Genomic DNA, 18,962 nt, shown 5'->3' on the forward strand with positions numbered 1-18,962 from the left:
ATTTTTTAACAATACTATCATTTAGTGTACAGCTTCAATAGATTTGTTGTATTTTTTCTCCTTTTTTCTTTTCTTCAGGAACCTGGCACCATCCCTGTTCAATAGCATTCCCCCAGACCTAGATGCAGAACCAAATCTTAACTCTGGAAGCTTCACAGGCAACAGGTTCTCTCTCAGCTCTTTCCACTTGCTGTCTTGATTCATGAAGCAGAAGGCCTGCTTTACCTTAGCAGACTTTTCCAGGAAGACTCTAAGCATTTGATGGGTCCAGACAAAAACTCAAAACTCATGTCTGTGCTAATACAATGGTTATTTGCTGCTTGCTGTCAATTTTCCACTTGTTGGTGTTGTAGAGCAGGTAAAGAAAAGCTGTAGCCTCACTGGGACTGGCAATACTCACACAGGCCAAGCTGTAAATAAAGGTTATAGCCTTCTGCTGCTGGGCATTAAATAAGCAGATAAATTTCTCTTTGCTGTGGATTTATTCAAGGCAGATGTTTTTAGTGAGCTCTGGAAAGGTTATATAAACCTGCTGCAGTTCTGGAATTGATCCATTAGGATCAAAACCTAGTAACCAGTGATTAGTTTAAGGGTCCCTGACACTTTTATGGGAAGACTATGTATTTCTGAGAGGGCTGGCTCAGTTTGAAACACATTCCAAACCCAAACCTGAAATAAATCCTTGCAACAGAGCCATTCTGTAAACTTCTGCTTTCCCATCATTTCATTTTTGACAAAAAAAGAAAGAAAAAACACTATGGAGTTTGGGAAGGGAATGACTTAACCTTTTGAAAGGAAATAGCATGCTGATCGTCTGTGTTTGTAATTTTTTGTGTGGCATTTCCTCAGCGTAGAGGTGTGGATGAACAAAATAATACAGACATAGCAAGCATAAAATAAACACACATGGAAGAAATGGAAAAATACTTAATGTAAGGCTCAGCCATGTGATACTGGAAGGGCGTGTATCATTGTCTACTAGATCTTGAAATGTCAGGTAAAAATGGCCTTCTGTGGTGCAAGGAGGACTTAAAAATATGATTAAAAAAAAAGAAATATGGAAGGAAGGTGTGTCCTGTTCCTTCAACCCCAATTGTTCCCTGGGATAAGTGATGGAAGGCTTATGGTTGGGAGCTTTGAAGCTGGGTTGAACAACACATAGAAGAAAACATGAGCAGGAATGAGTGTGAACCGGAAAAAATAGTAAATATATTAGGTGACGTGTAGTTGATGACTTGTATTCCCAGGCCAGAATCTCTGCAGCTGTAAACAGATGTGGCTAGACTAATGTTAGTAAAGAGGTCGTGATGTAGTGCACTGAAAAGGTCATTCTTTCTTCACACAAATTCAAGTGCTACTCTGTCATTTTACTATATTGTATTACTTGAAATAGCAGTTTCAAAGCCTTTTTGCCTCAAATATTTCAAAATCAGGGAAATCTTAATATCCAGTGAAGTAAAAACGAGAGGTAGAAACTCCATTCTAATATACTTTCTGGCCTTTTGTAGGTCACTTCTTCTCTCTGTTGGTTTCTTGATCTAAAATGAAAAGATAGGTAGGGGGGCATTGACAAGTTAATAATAAGACACAGTTCTTTGGTACAAGTCACTTTCTGTACCAGCAAGCACATTATCAACTAACATGAGTTACACTACTGTAAAAATCCCATATTGATGCTTCAGAACTCCTTTTTTTCTGAAAATGAGATGCACTGAGAAAGATATTGCTGGGAGCCTGCCCCCTGAGTAAGCACTAAACCAATATGCTATAGTAGTGTTAGGGGACACGGTTGAGCAGGAGCTGCTGTTTTTCAGAAAGTGCACGAAAGAAAAGGCATGGCTACAAAGAGCTTTAGAAACATGCTGTAGTATTTTTAAACTGCAATCAACTCCCTGTTGTGCAGGATCACACAATGTATTCTTCATAGAACATGGCTCTTACTTAGGTAAAGATAGACTCAGAAAGAACTTCAGAAGTTTGTGCCAGAAGTGGAAAGTTTCTCCAGCTTATTCAGCGTATTCATGCTCTTGGTAAACATTAATGTCCTTTATATACATATTGAGTAAGTAGTGCCAGGAAGAAGGGGTCGCCACATCACTGGCAAAATTAATTTCTCTGAACTGATATCCAAGGAATTAAAGGAAAGAGAAAAATTTCTGACAGCTGTAGGTTAAGCTCCAACAGATGAGAAACCCAGCTGGAGTGAGGTGGGGCTGCATTAAAAATGAAAGTTTTTGAAAGAAAAGAACCTAAGAATGGGTAAGCTTGGTTGACTAAAGATTGTAATTTGTAAAGTAAGTGCTGTGCAGTCAGAAGAAAGCAGAGCTGAAATGTGGATTGGAAACAGAGAGAAGAGTGCTGGGAGGAATTTGTGCAAGCCACAAGCAAGCCTTCTTTAAATCAAGATAGATCATCAATATTTTGCCCACCTGGAGGTTGAAGGTACTTCCTGTTCAGTTGCCAAGATTTGGTAACGTTCAAAATGCAACATTGCTCCTTTCCCAGTGAGCAAACACAGCCACAACTACTACTCATCTCAGCTCATCTTGTTCCACTCAGTTGCTTCATGATATCTAGGCAAAGGATCAAAGAGTCGGAAGACGGAGAGCTAACGTATCAGAGTGAGGGAATAGGAAAGAAGGGGGAAATACTGAAATCAGGAGTTGTTATGATGACTGGGGAAGTGTGCTAACACTTAACACATACTAAAGCAACCTTCGAAGAGGATGGCATCTCTCATAAAGCACAGGACAAACCTTTGCCTGAGGAGTTAATTCTTTGGTGGAATGTGTATGTCTGCTTTTCCCATTTTTTTATGAAAGAAAGACACAGATCCTCAGCAGGTTTCAATGGCTCAATTGAAATCAATAATACCGTTCTCAGTCATACCTGCTGAGAATCTGCCTGCAAATCTGAAGGTATCATTAATGCTAGAGCAGGCAAGGATATATTACTATGGTTGCTATTTAATGAGCACAGGACTGGGTCATTTTGTTGAAAATTCTTCTTTGGGCTACCAGTAGACCACAAAGCTCTTTAAGTTGAGCAGTGTGTTTGTGCGAAGATGTCTAGGTCTGTATAGCCTCCCTACACCATAACATGAGAATGACCCTTAATGACACTTTCTCAAAATGCAACATCTTTTCTTCTGCTGTTAAAGGTCAAGACAAAATTTGGTATGTGTCTGCATTTCTTGCCTGCATATTGTCAGAAACTACTGTATCTCAGCACATTTGAAAACTAGATGGCTCTACACAGATTTACAATAGAAGCCTAATCCTTGGCAACTATGATAGAAATATTTGGTCTACCTTGCAATCTTGCATGCTTAGAGGTATAGTAGCACTACGGCCCTTGAGTCTCCGAACAACAGGGACCCAGTAGTCAGGATTCTTTGTTGGCACCATCACTGTGCTTCTGCAGGTAAACCCTTCTAGTAGGAGACTTTTCTATGTAGGTATCTATCTGCCTGACTAGTCTTATGATTTTAAAAGTTTGACTTATCCAAGAGTTTTTTCATTTCATTGTGGTCTGCCATTTGGCTTGCAAAGAGTATGTGTTTAGCAGCTCCTCTGTCAAGAACTTTCCACTGCACTGCTAAATGTCCAACATTTCTTCCTAATACCATCATCTGTTATGTTTGCCTTCTTTCTCCACTCTCTCTCACATATTTCCAGGTCAGAGGCTACCCTGAGCCTCAGATCACATGGTACAGAAACGGGCATCCTGTCCCAGAGGGAGACCATTATGTCGTGGACCGCAGCATTCGGGGGATATTCAGCCTGCTAATCAAAGGTGTACAGGAAGGTGATGATGGTAAATACACATGCGAGGCTGCAAATGATGGTGGGGTTCGTCAAGTGACCGTGGAACTGACAGTAGAAGGTAAGGGGATACTTACAATGTTGTTGCAATGATTACAGAGTTTAGTTAAATGAACAAACTGTGTTAAACTGTCTGGTTAAAATCACAACTGTACACAAATGCTTTTTCACACATGCAAGAGTAAGATTCATTTATTGCATTTCATGATTTAAGACGTATTACAGGGACCTGCGTGTCTATAGCTAGACAAAGTGTATGTTCAGTTTGAGATGTGTATGATGATGCCCAGGTAATAAAAGACATACCTTTTAAGACTTTGCTATAAACTTTGTAATTTTCATGGAAGCCACCACTCAGGACAGAAACAAAGTCCTGGAAAGTTAGCATTTTCTCTCAGGCAGTGAAAACTGTAGCAATCTTGGTTGCTTCACAGTCTATTGGATAGGCACACTGGGGCCATGGATTTGTGGAGTTCTCCATAGACACTTCCATTTGCTAAACTGAATGCCTGGTTGTAATTACATGCTTAATGTCACACGGGAAACAGCCAGGATTAAACCCAGGAATTTTTAAGAGAACATCTGCATATTAGATAGTTGCAAACCGCCAATTTTAAAATGTAAAAAGTGACACAAAGCCAGGGAAGGATGGAAATCAATTGTACTGCTTCTCTCTTTGCCATTTGGTCACGTCAGAGATCTGCTGAATATCACAGCTCCTCAGGTCACAACTTTGTATTGAATTCCTGAAGCAAAGCAAAAATCTGCAGCTGTCCTGAAACAATCAGCATTTGAGTTTATTCAGAGTCAAAATCTCTAACATATCTCCTCAGAGGGCATACTGAAATATGCATAGATTTGGCATGATTGTTACTGCCTTCTGTTGTAGAAATTATGCAAAATCTTTTTTTTACCCCTTGTTTTAAGCTGTCACAACTTTTATGAGTGACAACTTGCATGGAGGTGAAGGACTTTTTTAAAGCTGTTTTTGTATCAGTTTTTCTGACCTGGGATTTGCTTCAGCGCTTTTAAAAGCAATTCCATGGCAGTACCCAATGGCTGAATTTCTCAGAATTTAATAATTACATGGTCTTTATTCTAAAAATCCCTCTATGCATCAAGATAGCAAAGTGCAAATTTTTCTCTTCTCAGTAAAGGTCTCTGTGTGGGGCTGACTTCTACTTGAAAAAATAAGTGACTGAAACACGCTCTAGTCTTTCCATCCTGCATGGCTGTCCTATCTGACAGTAATGTAGATTCTTATAGGCCTCTAGAACAAATTTTTTTTCACAGCCATCAGAGCAGTTTGTTTCATGCTGCCACTCTGGATCTACCCCAGGTCACTACCACCCCTTTTTAATGCGCCAGAGCTACCAGGAATGCTGTGTGCAGTAGATGGCGCTGGGTTTACATGACTTCGCACGCATCTCCCTACTGCTCACACCAGCGAGCACGATGAATTATTGTGCGTCAAAAAGAATTATCTTACAGAAAAGGTAGTCTGGGCTAGCACAGGACTAAAAAAAAAACCAAGTAAAGTAAGACTTCTTTCAGAGCCCAAAAACCTGTTTTTTGATATAATAATTTGAATTAGTGCTGCACTGTAGAAGTTAGACACAGTGTTTGATTCACTTGTTTAAAGATACTTTCACACAGTGTTTGATTCACTTGTTTTAAAACACTTTTGTGTGAATAGTCTGCAGTGTTGTTACTATTAAGGCCAAGGGTTAGATGATAACTCTGCTAAAACTTTTTTTTTAAATTGGAGAGCCTAACATTGGACTGCGATGACATAACCTTATACTGCAGGTGTTGCATTCCTCCTTTATGTTTGAAACCTGGAGCAATACATATTTTGCATAGTCTTTAGTATCTGTAATTCCCAGTGGTCTTGACAAAACTTCTGACTTCCTGTCTTTCTGTCTTATGATTACAGGAAACTCCTTGAAGAAATACAGCCTGCCATCCAGTGCCAAAACTCCTGGGTAAGACATCCACTGGCTTTGATATTGCTTAACAGATACTTCAATATGTTCTGGTAGGAAAACAAGTGAGATGACTGCTTCTAAAGAATAACCAGTTCTCCCCATTTTAAGTACCTCTTGCATTTTGTCTTTTGCTCTGATTTGCTTTGAAGGCCAGTCAAAAAGGGTTGGATTCTTGTCCAGCTCTCAATAATTCCACATTGGAAACATATCCCCAAGGCTCCTTACCTGTGCAAGAATTGGAGCTAGTGGAGGAAAGCAAAGCCTGGTGGCTAATGACTTGGTTCTGCACAGCGTTGCACTGGAATAGAGTAACTGCTAAGCATGATTTCTCACACTTGTGAGATGGGGATAGCAAGAATGGCTAAGCTCTCAAAGGCATGGCAGTGCCAACTACAGCAACATCTGAAAACAAACACTTCAATATTTGTGATCTCAAATGCTCTAAGTCCAAATCTCTATTTATCCCAAGCAGAATATCTACTATGAGAGCTGCTGTGTTAGTAAAATGGTTGAGGCTGTCAGGAAGCCATAAGTAGCTTGATACAGCTACTGCTCCCTCATACTGTCAGGAATTAATCTGTCTGAAAACAGAACATTCTGCTGGTATCTGCAATATTGCACCCTCCTCTGCTGCAATATTGCACCCTCTTGTCTCTGCTCTCTGATATCCAGAAATCCTTCCCCATATCTTCCATGAACTGACAGTCTCCTTATAGAGCCAGAGCAAATACTGCTTTAAGAGTTATCAGTAAGAAAGAAAAGCAACTGAAACCAGCATTCTCTCACATACAATTTAAGTGCTTCCAAGCAACACAGTGGGTAAACTGTACTCCAGAGGAAAGAATTGTTCTGGTTTGAAGTAACTGTTAGCAAGAATAGTTTGGAGTAACTGTTAGCAAGAATGGGTTGATGGGGTGATCTGCGCTGACATACAGAAGAGCCTTCTTGCTGTCATGTATTTTCTGCACTTCAGTAAGCATTTACAGTTAAGTGAATGTCACTGTTTTAAAAACCCCAGGCCTAATTCTTTCAACAGCTGAATTAATTTCTTTATAAGTAGCTTGAATTTAAGCAGAATTATTTCTGATTTATATCCGTGGGACTGAGCCCCCTGGATATAGAAAAAAGCATATGTTTTTGATTATGTTAGTGATCAGAAAACAGTTAAAACTGAAGATTTTAATTTTGTCATTGATGTGAATATTGTTTATCTATGAATGTTCTGAATTTTAAAATTAACTGGGATTACAACAGTGAAAATAGTAAGTGAAACTGAGTAACCAGGAAGGTTTTACATGCTAATATGTGTATCCAAATGCGCTACAGAAATATACACATGCTAAATAATCAAAGCAAGAAAGGACAGTCGAGGTTGCTGTTAGGTTTTGTTGTACATTCAGGCTTTTCAGAGCACTATCCTAATCCATTGCATTACATGAGTTCATGTGTTTCTCCTCATTTTTCATGTATTTGACTCCTATTCAGTATTAATAATTTTGTGTTATGGAAAGTTTATGCCTTACATTAGCAGGGAGGAGGCAAAAGAAAAAAAATACATTTCAGTTTGCATACATCTCGGAAACAGCCATAAAGCTACAGGCTAGCCAGTAGTAGATTTTCTTTTAATGCATTAGTATGTGTGTATAGATACATAAATATAGAAACACCACCTAAAAATGGTCACTAAAAGACTTCTTTAGTACACATTTATGCTCTTCTTTAGTGGTAGCATGAGGAAGATGACATGAAAAGCTATCAGATATTTAATTATATGATGAAGTGTTTTCCATTGTAGCATATTACAGTCACTGTTTTCTCCCAAGACTCTTTGCTGGTCCTCTTGTCCATGTAAATCCTTTCATTACGGTATCATCTCTTACTTAGAAACCTCAAGCTGCCTATGTGGCAACCATCATGTCTTGGCAGCACCTTGGACTGAGGCGATGCGGTCTCTGTTAGTATCTGACACCTGGTAGAAATGGTGAGGTATTGACACATCTTACTTGCATGTGGTGAAAGGCCATCTGGAAAAGAAGGCCTTGAAAATGGTCCAGTTTGCTTGAAATTAAAGGTTAAAAAAAAAAAGAAAAAAGAAATCATCATCTGCCATTTGCTAATGTGTGTCTTTGTTGTACCAGGGCATCAGAGCAAAGAGCGTGAGTGTCCCCTTTGACATTACCAGACCTGAAGTTGCACCTTTTTTTTTGTCTTGCTGTAATACTGCTGGATGTTTTATGTTTGATTGTTATGTAACTGAGGGTTTTGGACTGTGGTCACTGATGTCACACTAGTTTTATTCCACGTATCATTTCCCTGCTGTACTATCCTTGTAAGTAGAGCTGGGCATTTACACTTAACAGACATTCACCTGGGATGGGTGTACTTCGTTTTTGTGCCCTTTTCATGTTTGCTTTGCGGACACTGTAGAGAATGAGATTCCAAAACAAAAGCCTTCCGCAAACCAAAAATCTTTACCAGGACATGTGAGAAATGTTGCAAAAACAAGTTACTGATTCAAAAATCAGAAATTACTGTGTCATTGCACTCAATGTCAAAACAAATTACATGGTAAAGAACTGTGAACAGCAAACAAGTATGCACAAATAATCTAGTAGGAGGCAATTAAGAAACAGAAAACGGGAAAAACTAAATGCATGTAGTGTTCCTTATCATTTTGTTTGCCCAGCTCTGCTTACAAGCAACAGTGTTTCTTATCATTTTGTTTGCCCAGCTCTGCTTATAAGCAACTGAAATTGTCCCTAAGATCAAGTTATGTGAGTTATGTGTATGCTGGATGAGAGCGTGTAGCATCATACTATTCAGTTGCATGAGGGGTCAAGAGCAGTCATCACCAGCATTTCCATTTCTTCCATTGTCCAAAATGTATTATGTAACTACAGTCTTGGTTACCACAAATTATATATCCTTATCAGCAGACCTCTGGTCTAAAATGCTTCCTGAAGTGTGCTCTAATCACAACAGCTTCCAGTTCTTCTGTAAAACCAGGATGTCGATTGCCTTTCCAGGGGAAGACTTACTGTTCAATCTGTGGAGCATAGGCCAAGCATCTGGGGAGAGAGTCCACCCAAGTTTGCTACAAAACCCAACAGAGTGGTTGTGCGTGAAGGCCAAACAGGCAAATTCTCATGTAAAATAACAGGACGACCTCAGCCTCAAGTAACTTGGTTTAAGGTATGATTTCCCCCCAAACTAATATTTTCCTCCTCTTGAAATTTTGTGACTTGAAAGGGTGAAATTCAGTTGCCACTGCAAATTATCATGGTGAGAATTTACATACAAGGAGAGCTATTTTCTTCCTCATTTTTATGCTGAATAAACTCACAAAAGATAATAGTGATTCTTCTCAGTATAAACGTCTCCCTTATCTGTCTCATTGTTGAAAGTATTTGCACAAAACCACCATCTTCAAGCACCAAACAAGATCCAAGTTCCATTATAAAAATAGTGAGTGTGGGACGTACTTGCCAAAAGACCTTACTAACCAGGCAAGAGAAACAGACAAAGATTGGGAAATGTGAATGTTATCATCATCTCTGTTTTATAGAGAAGGTTTGCAGGGATTTAATGCTTTGACTGTGATTACAGAGGAGTCTCCAACAGCTGCAAAAATTTTTTCATCCCTGTTCAAAAGGCATAGATTAACAGGTAATCATGCATGTGCTTTGGCAAACAAGCTCAGGCCCACAATGCTTCTGGTCACATCAGGATGGCATTGCGGGGTCCTGCTGAGAGGTGGGTATTTCAGCTCTGCCTCAGCGTCGTGGAAATGAACTTACCTGGCTGCTGGACCACACCTGGCTAGTGCAGAGCCAACACATGACCTCCTCCCATACAGCAAGAAAGCTTTATAAACAACTAAAATTAGAGGTTTGAGAACTAATGAAGAAGCTTTTGTGTAAATGTCTTACTTTGCTTATTTTTTTCTTTCCCCTTTTCTTACTTGTTAAGTTGCAAAGCACAGAGGCTTCTACTGTATCACCACCAAACACCTGACAAGAACTAGCTTTAGGACTTAACAGCACCCAGATAGCAGTAAGTTGACAGAGACTTCAGGAATGACAGTGTCTGAAAACACTGCAGTGTTTCCCAACTGTTTACTGACCAAAGTACTACAAATGATAGATTTGTACATTTTCCCTTCCTAAACTTAGGATAGGAAAAACTGTGGTGCCTGACAGCAAGGGACTCCTCTTTAATGACTTGTGCTGAAGGAGAAGCACCGATGTGCTCACAAATGAGCTGTTGGTCACTTATTTCATAGAATTTAAAGGCAAAAGTTGTCATTCTGATCATCTAATCTGTGTAACAGAGAGCACAGAACTACTTGCATTTCTTCCTGCCTCAAAGCCATACCTTTTGCTTTAACTCCAGTGTAGCACTGCAAAGCAGCTGTGTTGCAGCAGGGCCTCCCTTAATGTATGCCTAGTGCATTCTGTCACCCCAACCTGGCCACTGATGGGGTCCTCTTACGCAGAATTTTTTCCAGTTCCTGAAGTGAAACAGCATACAGGAGCTATTGAGGAATAGGGAACTCCTCCCCAGCTTGGAATTTTTGCTTGAAAGTGTGATTTTGACTTCCTGGGACAAACATGAACAGAAAAGTGGTTTGAGCCCACATATAGTGAAAGTAGGAATATGGATATAGTAAATAATGAAAAATCAAAATCAAACTGAGAGGAGTGGGTGGCAAAACACAAGGAAAAACGGTCTCCTGCAGACATGAATTATAGAACTTTTGGACACAGTTTTTTGTTTATGCCGTGTGAGTATTATTCATAGAGGGAATTTGGCTAAAGGATAGCAGAAAGGCATTTTGACCTGATGTTTTACAAAAAAATTTCTTGATCCCCTTCTCTTACCAATAGCTGGCTGTCTCATGGTGTCTTGTGATATTTCCAGGGTGATATTCAGTTGCAGCAAAATGAGCGTTTCAACATGTTTGAGAAAACAGGCATCCAGTTCTTGGAAATCCAAAATGCTCAGCTTGCTGATTCAGGAATTTACACGTGCACAGTGGCAAACAGCGCTGGGAAGGCATCTGTATCTGCAGAGCTCACTGTTCAAGGTACAGCAAAGTGTTTACAGGACAAAGCACAAGTGAACCACAGACATTCCTTTAAAATATCTTTGGTTATGTTCTCACTATAAGTATTCACTCTTTCCCATTGTCTTCCTCTCTCTTCATTAAATAGTACTGTCGTAGCTTGGAGTGTGCTACAGCTGAAAACATTGTCTTGGTTCAACTGGAAAAAGGCCACTCAAATGCTTTGTCACAACTGTCTTTAAAATTGAGTTTTCACTTTTACAGTGATTTTGACCTCTGTATGTTTTGAACATAGATTTTAATTTCAGCAAATAGAAACTTTGCACTTGTCAGTAATTAATTTTATATTTGTTCAGTACTGACACCAGATATACATTTATACCAGCTCCCTTTTGGGAATCAAAATTGTATCTTTATTTGTAGAACCAGGAAAGTAAGTAAAGGAGCATAACTCTAAACTGTAAAAGAGAAAAAACAGCATAATGAGATTAAAATTCAGGCTTCTCAACTCCTAATCCTGCCTAATTTCACTGCTGTTAAAGGAAATAAGTGTCTCTGTATAAATAATTTAGGATGTTCTATTCCATATATGCATTACCATACACAGTTCATCTTGCAGTTTGGTGCTTCTTAGGGTGCCCTTTGCATCAGCCTCAAAGTTATACAGCCTTCAGCAACCACAGTAAAGAGGAATTTCATCAGTTAAGCAGTCACTGGACCAAATCAAATAATTAAATCAACAGCTGCTGGCTTCAGCTGCAGTCATAAGATCAGTGGGTTACATACGCATCCAGCAGCGAATTCTTTGATGCAAGATTTTCAGTTTTACATCAATGCTGTCGCTCTATACGATACCAAGAATATAAATTGTTACTTAGGATTATGTTAGAGGATTTATTTTTATTTATTTATTTAGGATATGTTAGAGAACTTACATTTGGGACCCTCAGAACCACAACTAGCCTTTACCACTTAAAGCTGTACTTTTTATCTGTAAGTTCCAATCTGATTAAGCCATTGTAGAAGGAGTTTCTACAGGTTGCCTATTCAACTGACATTTTATAGAAAGGGCCATTTTGTTCAATAACCCTTTATTTTAAACATGAAACTTGATCCTTCCTTGCTCTCCCTGAAGTGGTGAGCTTTCTGTTGTGCAATGGGTACATCTGCCTTGAGAGATGATGCGGAAATGGGGTCACAAAGTCAGATGTGGTGTATGTTTACTTCAGATGCTGACCACATCTCTGAATAATGTGAGCATTCTTTCTTGGATTAGTACAGGTCAGTAAAAAGGGCACTCTCTTGCAATGTACTTGACTAATCAGATGATTCCACTTACCTAACCACAACATATAATACTTAATTCTTTCATTATTAATTAAACCAGGTCATAGTAGTTGCTGCAAGATGCGAGCAGACAGTCAAGTGGCTCAGAATTACTACATTTTCTCTTAAATCTATGCAGTCTTATAGATAGATAAACTTGTTCCAAGAGATACATTTTATCCTCCAAGCTCCCACAGTGGAAAGTGGAGAGAGAGGAGGAAAATGTTCTTTTAATTGACAGGGTTGCATGGTATTGTCTTGTCTGCAACCAGTAGTTACTCAGCTTCCTCTTCTGCATTTTTCCAGTCTCTTTTCAGCTTTAATTATTACGTGAAGAATTTCTGTTACTGTTTATTGACAGGTTTATTGAAGTGAGGTCAATGGGTTATTTCCCTCTCTCACTGCAACTTTTGTGTGTGTGTAAATAGATTCTTTTGGTCACTCTGAATGGTGCGGCAAGTCCAAGCATTTAGATGTGGATTTTTGCTTGCAAAACACAGTGGAAATCAGGGTATCATCCATCACATGTTTTTGTCTTTTCCCTGAGGCAAAGATTCTGAACGCGTTTTTATGGAGTATTTTTTGCTGATGACTTGCAAAATTCATTATCTTGCAAATGAATTATTACATGTCTTTCTGCTGTAGTTTCTAATCTCACAATTGACAACAGCGTAGATGCAGCTTTGATCTGACCAGGAGAAAACAAGCAGCATCCTCTAGTGTAAACTAGGGAAAAATGGAGAGATGTAGCTGGTACTTGATCTGGAGTGGTATCTCTCTCTCCCAGCTATTTATTATCTCATGCTGCCCCACGAGAAACAAATACTGTCAAGGTTTGGGAGAATGCATGGAGGATTACATACATATGAACTAAGAGACTGACTATGGACAAATACATGCTCAGTTAAATTGATGCTGCTGATGAGGTAGCTTGGCAAACCAATATAGCTCAGCCATGTTCCCAGATTCCCTGGTGGTGTTGCAAAGTGAAGAAATGTGATATATTAGCTTTGTGTTATTCAGGCTAAACATGACAGTATTGCTACACAGCAAATGAGTTGGCAAAAATTTACAGGTGGGCTCAGGTTTGGGGATTTTTTACTACTGTTTATTTGGTTATGTGTTCCAGCTAGTGGACAGTTGCAGTTTCACTATGGGCATGCTCAAGTGTAGTACTGATGGTCTTCACTTCTACAAGCTCTGTGGAGTTCCCATGAGAACTGATGAGCTGCCTCCCACTTGGAACCTCTTCCTTACTTCTCTCCCTCAACAAGGAGCCTTTGAGGTTCACAGTACCTTTAGTTCTCAAGGGACTTCAGAACTTAGTTGACCCAGCAGTGTCTCAAAATGGAGCAAGACCTCTTTGTGTTTCAGCTGAGCAGCTTGCTGTTGTCCATATCAAATTTCAGATGTGGTGATAGTCAGCCTTGACTTCAATGGATTGAAAATATGAAGAGTGAAGGTTCTTAAGTATATTCTTTGCTTAAAATCTTTTAAATTTATTGAATTGTGTACAGTATTGTATGTATAAGTTACCTGGTTTTTCTGTTTTCATTTCAGGTCGAGATAAGACTGACACATACACTCAGCCACCATGGTATGTTTTTCCTGGAGTACGTTCTCACAGTATTCCATTGCAGTGCACTAATTTTTACATTTACTGCATGCGCCTTCCTCACAAAGTGATAAATCTTTTTGGGTCAGTCTGTATTTGGAAGTTATAAAATGTTTACTTGGAAGGAAGTTGTCTCTTACTGTCAAATTCAGCTGTCCTAGCAGACTCCTGTGAAACAGTTGGTGGAACCGGTGGCAACGCTATGAGGTACAGAGTTCTGGTCTGGTTCAGGGAAGCAAAATTTAGATGGCTTTATGCTTACAGTTCCCATGTAGCCATGTAGTTATATAATCTGAACAAAAACTGTGTGAGGAGGAATTAAACTCTGTACCAATTCGTCAAAGTTCCTTTTTGGAGTCAAAAACCTGCATGCATCTTGTCAGTACTGAGCTGCTTGTTCTTGCTGTCATAAGCAAAATGTGCTATGGCCATGGTCTTTGCTGTTGTCTGAAAATACATACAAAACTATGGATAAAGTTACAAGAAACAAAAAATTTCATATTTTAGGGCTTTCGAAAGATTTTTAAAGTTAAATGACTGTAATTTTTTAAGAAGCACTTTTGTAAAATAGCTCTTCTTCATGAATAGAAAATACAGGAATGAAATGCTTTAAGCTGACTGCATAAGACACTTTCATGAAGGCCAGTTGCCTTACAGTCTTCAGGGGGTTTAATCTGTCCTCACATGCACTGGATGGGATTTCAAAATGGCATGTTTACATTGTACTAACACCTTGTCCACTACAGAGTGGATCTGAAAATGCTGTACTACCATGTTTTTCAGGTCTGTGTGATTTTTAGGAACAAACTTTAAAACAAGTTCAGTGTAAATGAAACTGTGCAGCTCTACAGCCAGAACTTCCCATATACTGGGCTGTCCAGAGTAGTTTTGCCTCCTACATTGTTTATGCACAAAAAAATATATATTTTGTAAAATGTAAAAAACTTATAGTTGTAACTGAAAATCTCATAGGGATTATTTCTCTAGTACATTTAACTCTGACTGAAGAAAGTACCACAATAAATATCATGAATCTCCCTGAGAGGGTAAGTCAATGGCACTAAGTACAGCAAACCAGAGTTGGGCTAGAAATTACTTTCCATATTTCAGCTATGTTCCAATTCTGCCTTGGAATAATACTTTGGAAGTGTGAGACACAGACACAGTGCTCTACAGGTAGTAGCTTAGTGGTCAGGGCAGTCAATTTCCATGAAGGAAACTTAGATTCGAGTCCCCAGTTAGTCAGCTACTCTTGTGCCCCCAAAGCACTGAGCAGCAGAGCCATTATAATTCTGAGAAACTCTACCTGATAAAACGATAGGTGATATTGTTACATCCAGTCAATTAATTTTTTTTTTTGACAACACCCTCTCTGCCTCCCCTAGACTTTAGTCAAGCTTCCTGATCAATCCTCTTCTGAAATCACCTGAATAACATCATAATTAGAAATAGTAAATTCACTGCACAATTTACGTTTTCATTTTCCTTTAGGGAACTGTTTTATGTGGCATTTTGAGCTATAATTATATGTGGCCTCAATTTATTAAAGCATGAAGTAGTGTTACAGTACGGTCATTCCAGGGTCTTGTGTAGTTTCTCTCTATCTAAAGCAGTGTATGCAGGGTTAGTGTCTGACTCACAAAACATGTCAGAGCCTAAGCAGTGGTTTTGTATTCAGAAAGTCCTCAGCTGAGACAGTGTCTGGGCACTGATCATGTTTTATAACGTTTTTCACTTCACCTCTTTCATCCATGTTTTTAATCTGTGTGAAAGAAACTAAAGGCTAATTAGTTCACATTCTTGCTAGTGCCTTGTACATTTATATCATTGCTGATAATAATAATTAGTCTTTATACAGTGTCATATATCTGTAAATTTATCTTTTTCCTTCAGCATGTCATCAAAATCAACAACACTTGCTGTTAAAGCTATTGAAAATTCAGAATTCAAACAGGCAACTAGCAATGGAATTGCTAGAGAGCTGAAATCCAGCACCACTGAACTTACCATTGAAACCAAAGACAGGGTGTCAGCAAAGAAAGAGACCTTTTACATGGCCAGAGAAGCCAAAGACAGTAAGCAGGCACAGCAGCAAGAAGCCAATGCAGTGTGTCCTCAAGAACCTAACGAAGGAAAAAAGGGATCTCAGGTCTTGCAGAAAACTTCAAGCACCATCACACTACAAGCTGTCAAACTGCAACCAGAGCCAAAGGCAGAACCCCAGGCCACTTTCATGAGACAAGGTGAAGACAGGAAAAGGGCTGTGCAGCCCCTGATGTCAGCTCAGCAAACCCCACGTCTGACAGGGCAAGTCAGTCCCAGGAGTAGAGAAGGAGAAAACAGATCTGGAGCCCAGAATGCTGTAAAGGATGAGAAGAGGGACCCTCTGGGAATTCCCCCTCAGTTTGAGAGCCGTCCACAGAGCCTGGAAGCATCAGAAGGCCAGGAGATTAAATTCAAGAGCAAAGGTAAAGGGATGAAATTTATCAGAGCCCTGGGGTTAGTCAGGTTCTCCTTCTGTGTGCAGAAGTGGTGAAGCGATTTCTTCTTCATTGCAAGTTCTCCTTCTCCTAAAGCACTTTGGAAATAGATGCAGAATCTCCTGCTGTTTCCACAATACTCTGCTCAGTGAAATTCTCAAATCATTCCCTACCGTAGTGCCCATCCCTTCTCCCATCTGGGGTTTCCCCAGATGTAATCAATGCCACTCTTCCTAGAAGGTAGCTTTAGGGCCTTTTATCTGAAGGTGCAAGAGAGAAAACAGATGGTACACTGTCCAAAACTGTAATTAGTTATACTGCCCTTGAGACAAATAAGTGATCAGAGAATAAACTACCATCAGTCACTGCATTTCCTTTGCGGCATCTATTTTTACCCATCATATTTGGTCAACCCAGTGCTGATCTGAGTGTTTCTAACAGCTGAAATTATAAAGTCAGAATTAAAAGGGATGTTTAGAGTTTGCGCCACAGAATTTGAATAGGTTTTAACCTCTCAGAAGAGTAATGAGAGCTGCATTTTGCTGAATCCAGGGAGTAGATTTGGAACACTTATTTTTTATTACAAGTTTAGTAGAAAATAATTTGGAAGCATTTTTCTGCTATTTTTTAAAAATTAACATTTGCACTTTAAGGTGTCCCCACAAGTGAGAGAGAAATTGGTTTTTATGTCTCCGGAGGAAAAAAAAAATCACAACAAAACCATGGTAATTTTGTTTTATTTCTTGATAGTTCTTGCCCCATGAGTAAAGAATACAATTTATATCACAAGCCCAGAGAGTAAGGAAGGGAGAAAATAATCCAAAGATCCTGGTACCTTTTGAATAGTTTATTTTTGAGGTGTATCAGTACTAAGAACATGGATTGCTTTCCATCAGAGCATCTCAAAAACTTTGCAAGGTTTAATTAATTCGTGATCCTGTTTTTCAGGCAAATGTAGTCCCTATTGTACAGAAACCAAGGAGATTATTCAGTCCTTACTGGAGCCTGTGAATGTGTTTTCATTTGGCTTTGGACCCAAAGCACAGACTCTTACATGCAGAGGCAATGTGTCCGTAGGGAAGTTATAGTGGAATGTCCCTGGTGCACTTTAATAAGCAATACGAGAAACTCTTTTTCCTGAGAATCTTCTCCGCAAAGGGTGACCAGGGTTGCTTTCACAGGCACCTCCGCTTCCTGGTTGCAATGGACAATGGAAATGCTATCACACCCTTAAGGAGGCTTCTACCTGCCAGGCTGTCAGCTCAGCATTCTTCTGGGTCTGTACGGTTACTACAACACATCCGGGTCCTTTGAAATTTCCAAGCTTGATTTCCTCCCCCCTCCCCCCCAGCTTTTGGAGGTTCTCCCACCTCCACTGTTCTTCACTAATTGTCTGTGGATTCCAGTGTGTTCTTCCATTGCTGAGCAGGAAAGACTCTTTTCTGAATAATAACTTCTAGTGTCTAGTGAAGAAAATTCACAGAAAAAGGACATTTCCTGCTTTCTGATGTATGCAATGGGCATTCCATTTTTTTGCCCCATTTGTGGCTGTAATGGTAACCTGTCCCTTTCCAAATTTCTTATGGGTTTGGAGAATTTGGAGTTGGGCATAGGGGCTGCTTTTTTTTCCAAAGAGAAGGAATTCCTTGTTTTCATATTTCTAGTCACTTGTGTCAGGTGGGGTCCTGCTTCTAGCTAAGGATTCCTCTTCTTCAGAAGTCCTTGTGTTTTCTCCATTCAGAAGGGTTTCCTGCAGTATATCATATGTCCTGTTGCAGATATTTCTGCCATTTTCTACTGTCTGTACCTTCCTTTGGGGCTGAGCACTCTTGCTGTAATGAAATGGGTAGAGCTGGGAAGTAACATTAACAAGGTGGAAACCCCAGAGGACCCTGTTTGCTGAAAATAAGCAAAGGATGCGGTGGGTGACCTTTTCTGGCGTTCTTTCCTAACCTCTCCTCTTTGCTTCTCATAGCAACTGCTCCAACTGCTCCATGAAGCCCAGGCCTCCCTCAGCACTACTAGGAGCCAAATCTAGTTTTCCACAGCTCTGACACAGGCAAAGTAGGCAGTGAAGCCACGGCCATTTTGCTTCTTCTCCCTGGAAGTTTACGGTCCTAGGAAGTTGCCTGCTTTGCCTACACCTGGACCCTAGTCTGGAAAAAAATTCCCAGAATCACAGAATGGTTGGGGTTGGAAGGGACCTCTGGAGGTCATCTGGTCCAACAACCCTGCTCATGCAGCGTCACCTAAAGCAGATTGTCCAGGACTATGTCAAGGCGGCTTTTGAATATCTCTGGAAATGGAGGCTCCACAACCTCTCTGTGCAACCTGTGCCAGTGCTTAGCCACCCTCGCAGTAAAAAAGTGTTATGTTTAGACAGAACCTCCTGCATTTCAGTTTGTGCTCGTTGCCCCCGGTCCTATCATTGGACCCCACTGAAAAGAGTGTGGCTCTGTCTTCTTTATGACCTCCTTTCAGATATTTATATACATTGATAAGATCCTCTGCCCCAAGCCTTCCCTTCTCCAGGCTGAACAGTCCCAGAATAAACAACCTCAGTGGTAGGTAATGTGGACTGCAAAGTACTGCTAGGTGCTCAGAGAAACCAATTTAGCAGGATAGAAAGGAATGGGGAGAAATTTCTTTCCCTGTCCTCTAATA

General features: G+C 39.9%; 1 protein-coding gene across 1 annotated transcript in view; it reads left to right on the plus strand.

Moving 5' to 3' along the window:
* MYLK (myosin light chain kinase) overlaps window positions 1-18,962 on the plus strand; it is a 231,747-nt gene that overhangs the window by 90,051 nt on the left and 122,734 nt on the right. The window contains exons 3-8 of the mRNA XM_075429844.1: window positions 3,678-3,885; window positions 5,761-5,809; window positions 8,839-9,004; window positions 10,733-10,898; window positions 13,764-13,800; window positions 15,712-16,286. Coding sequence (XP_075285959.1) covers window positions 3,678-3,885; window positions 5,761-5,809; window positions 8,839-9,004; window positions 10,733-10,898; window positions 13,764-13,800; window positions 15,712-16,286 — 1,201 coding nt within the window. The remainder of the gene's footprint in view (window positions 1-3,677; window positions 3,886-5,760; window positions 5,810-8,838; window positions 9,005-10,732; window positions 10,899-13,763; window positions 13,801-15,711; window positions 16,287-18,962) is intronic.

This window comes from Opisthocomus hoazin, chromosome 9 (genome assembly GCF_030867145.1).
Source record: "Opisthocomus hoazin isolate bOpiHoa1 chromosome 9, bOpiHoa1.hap1, whole genome shotgun sequence".
NCBI classification, from domain to species: Eukaryota; Metazoa; Chordata; class Aves; order Opisthocomiformes; family Opisthocomidae; genus Opisthocomus; species Opisthocomus hoazin.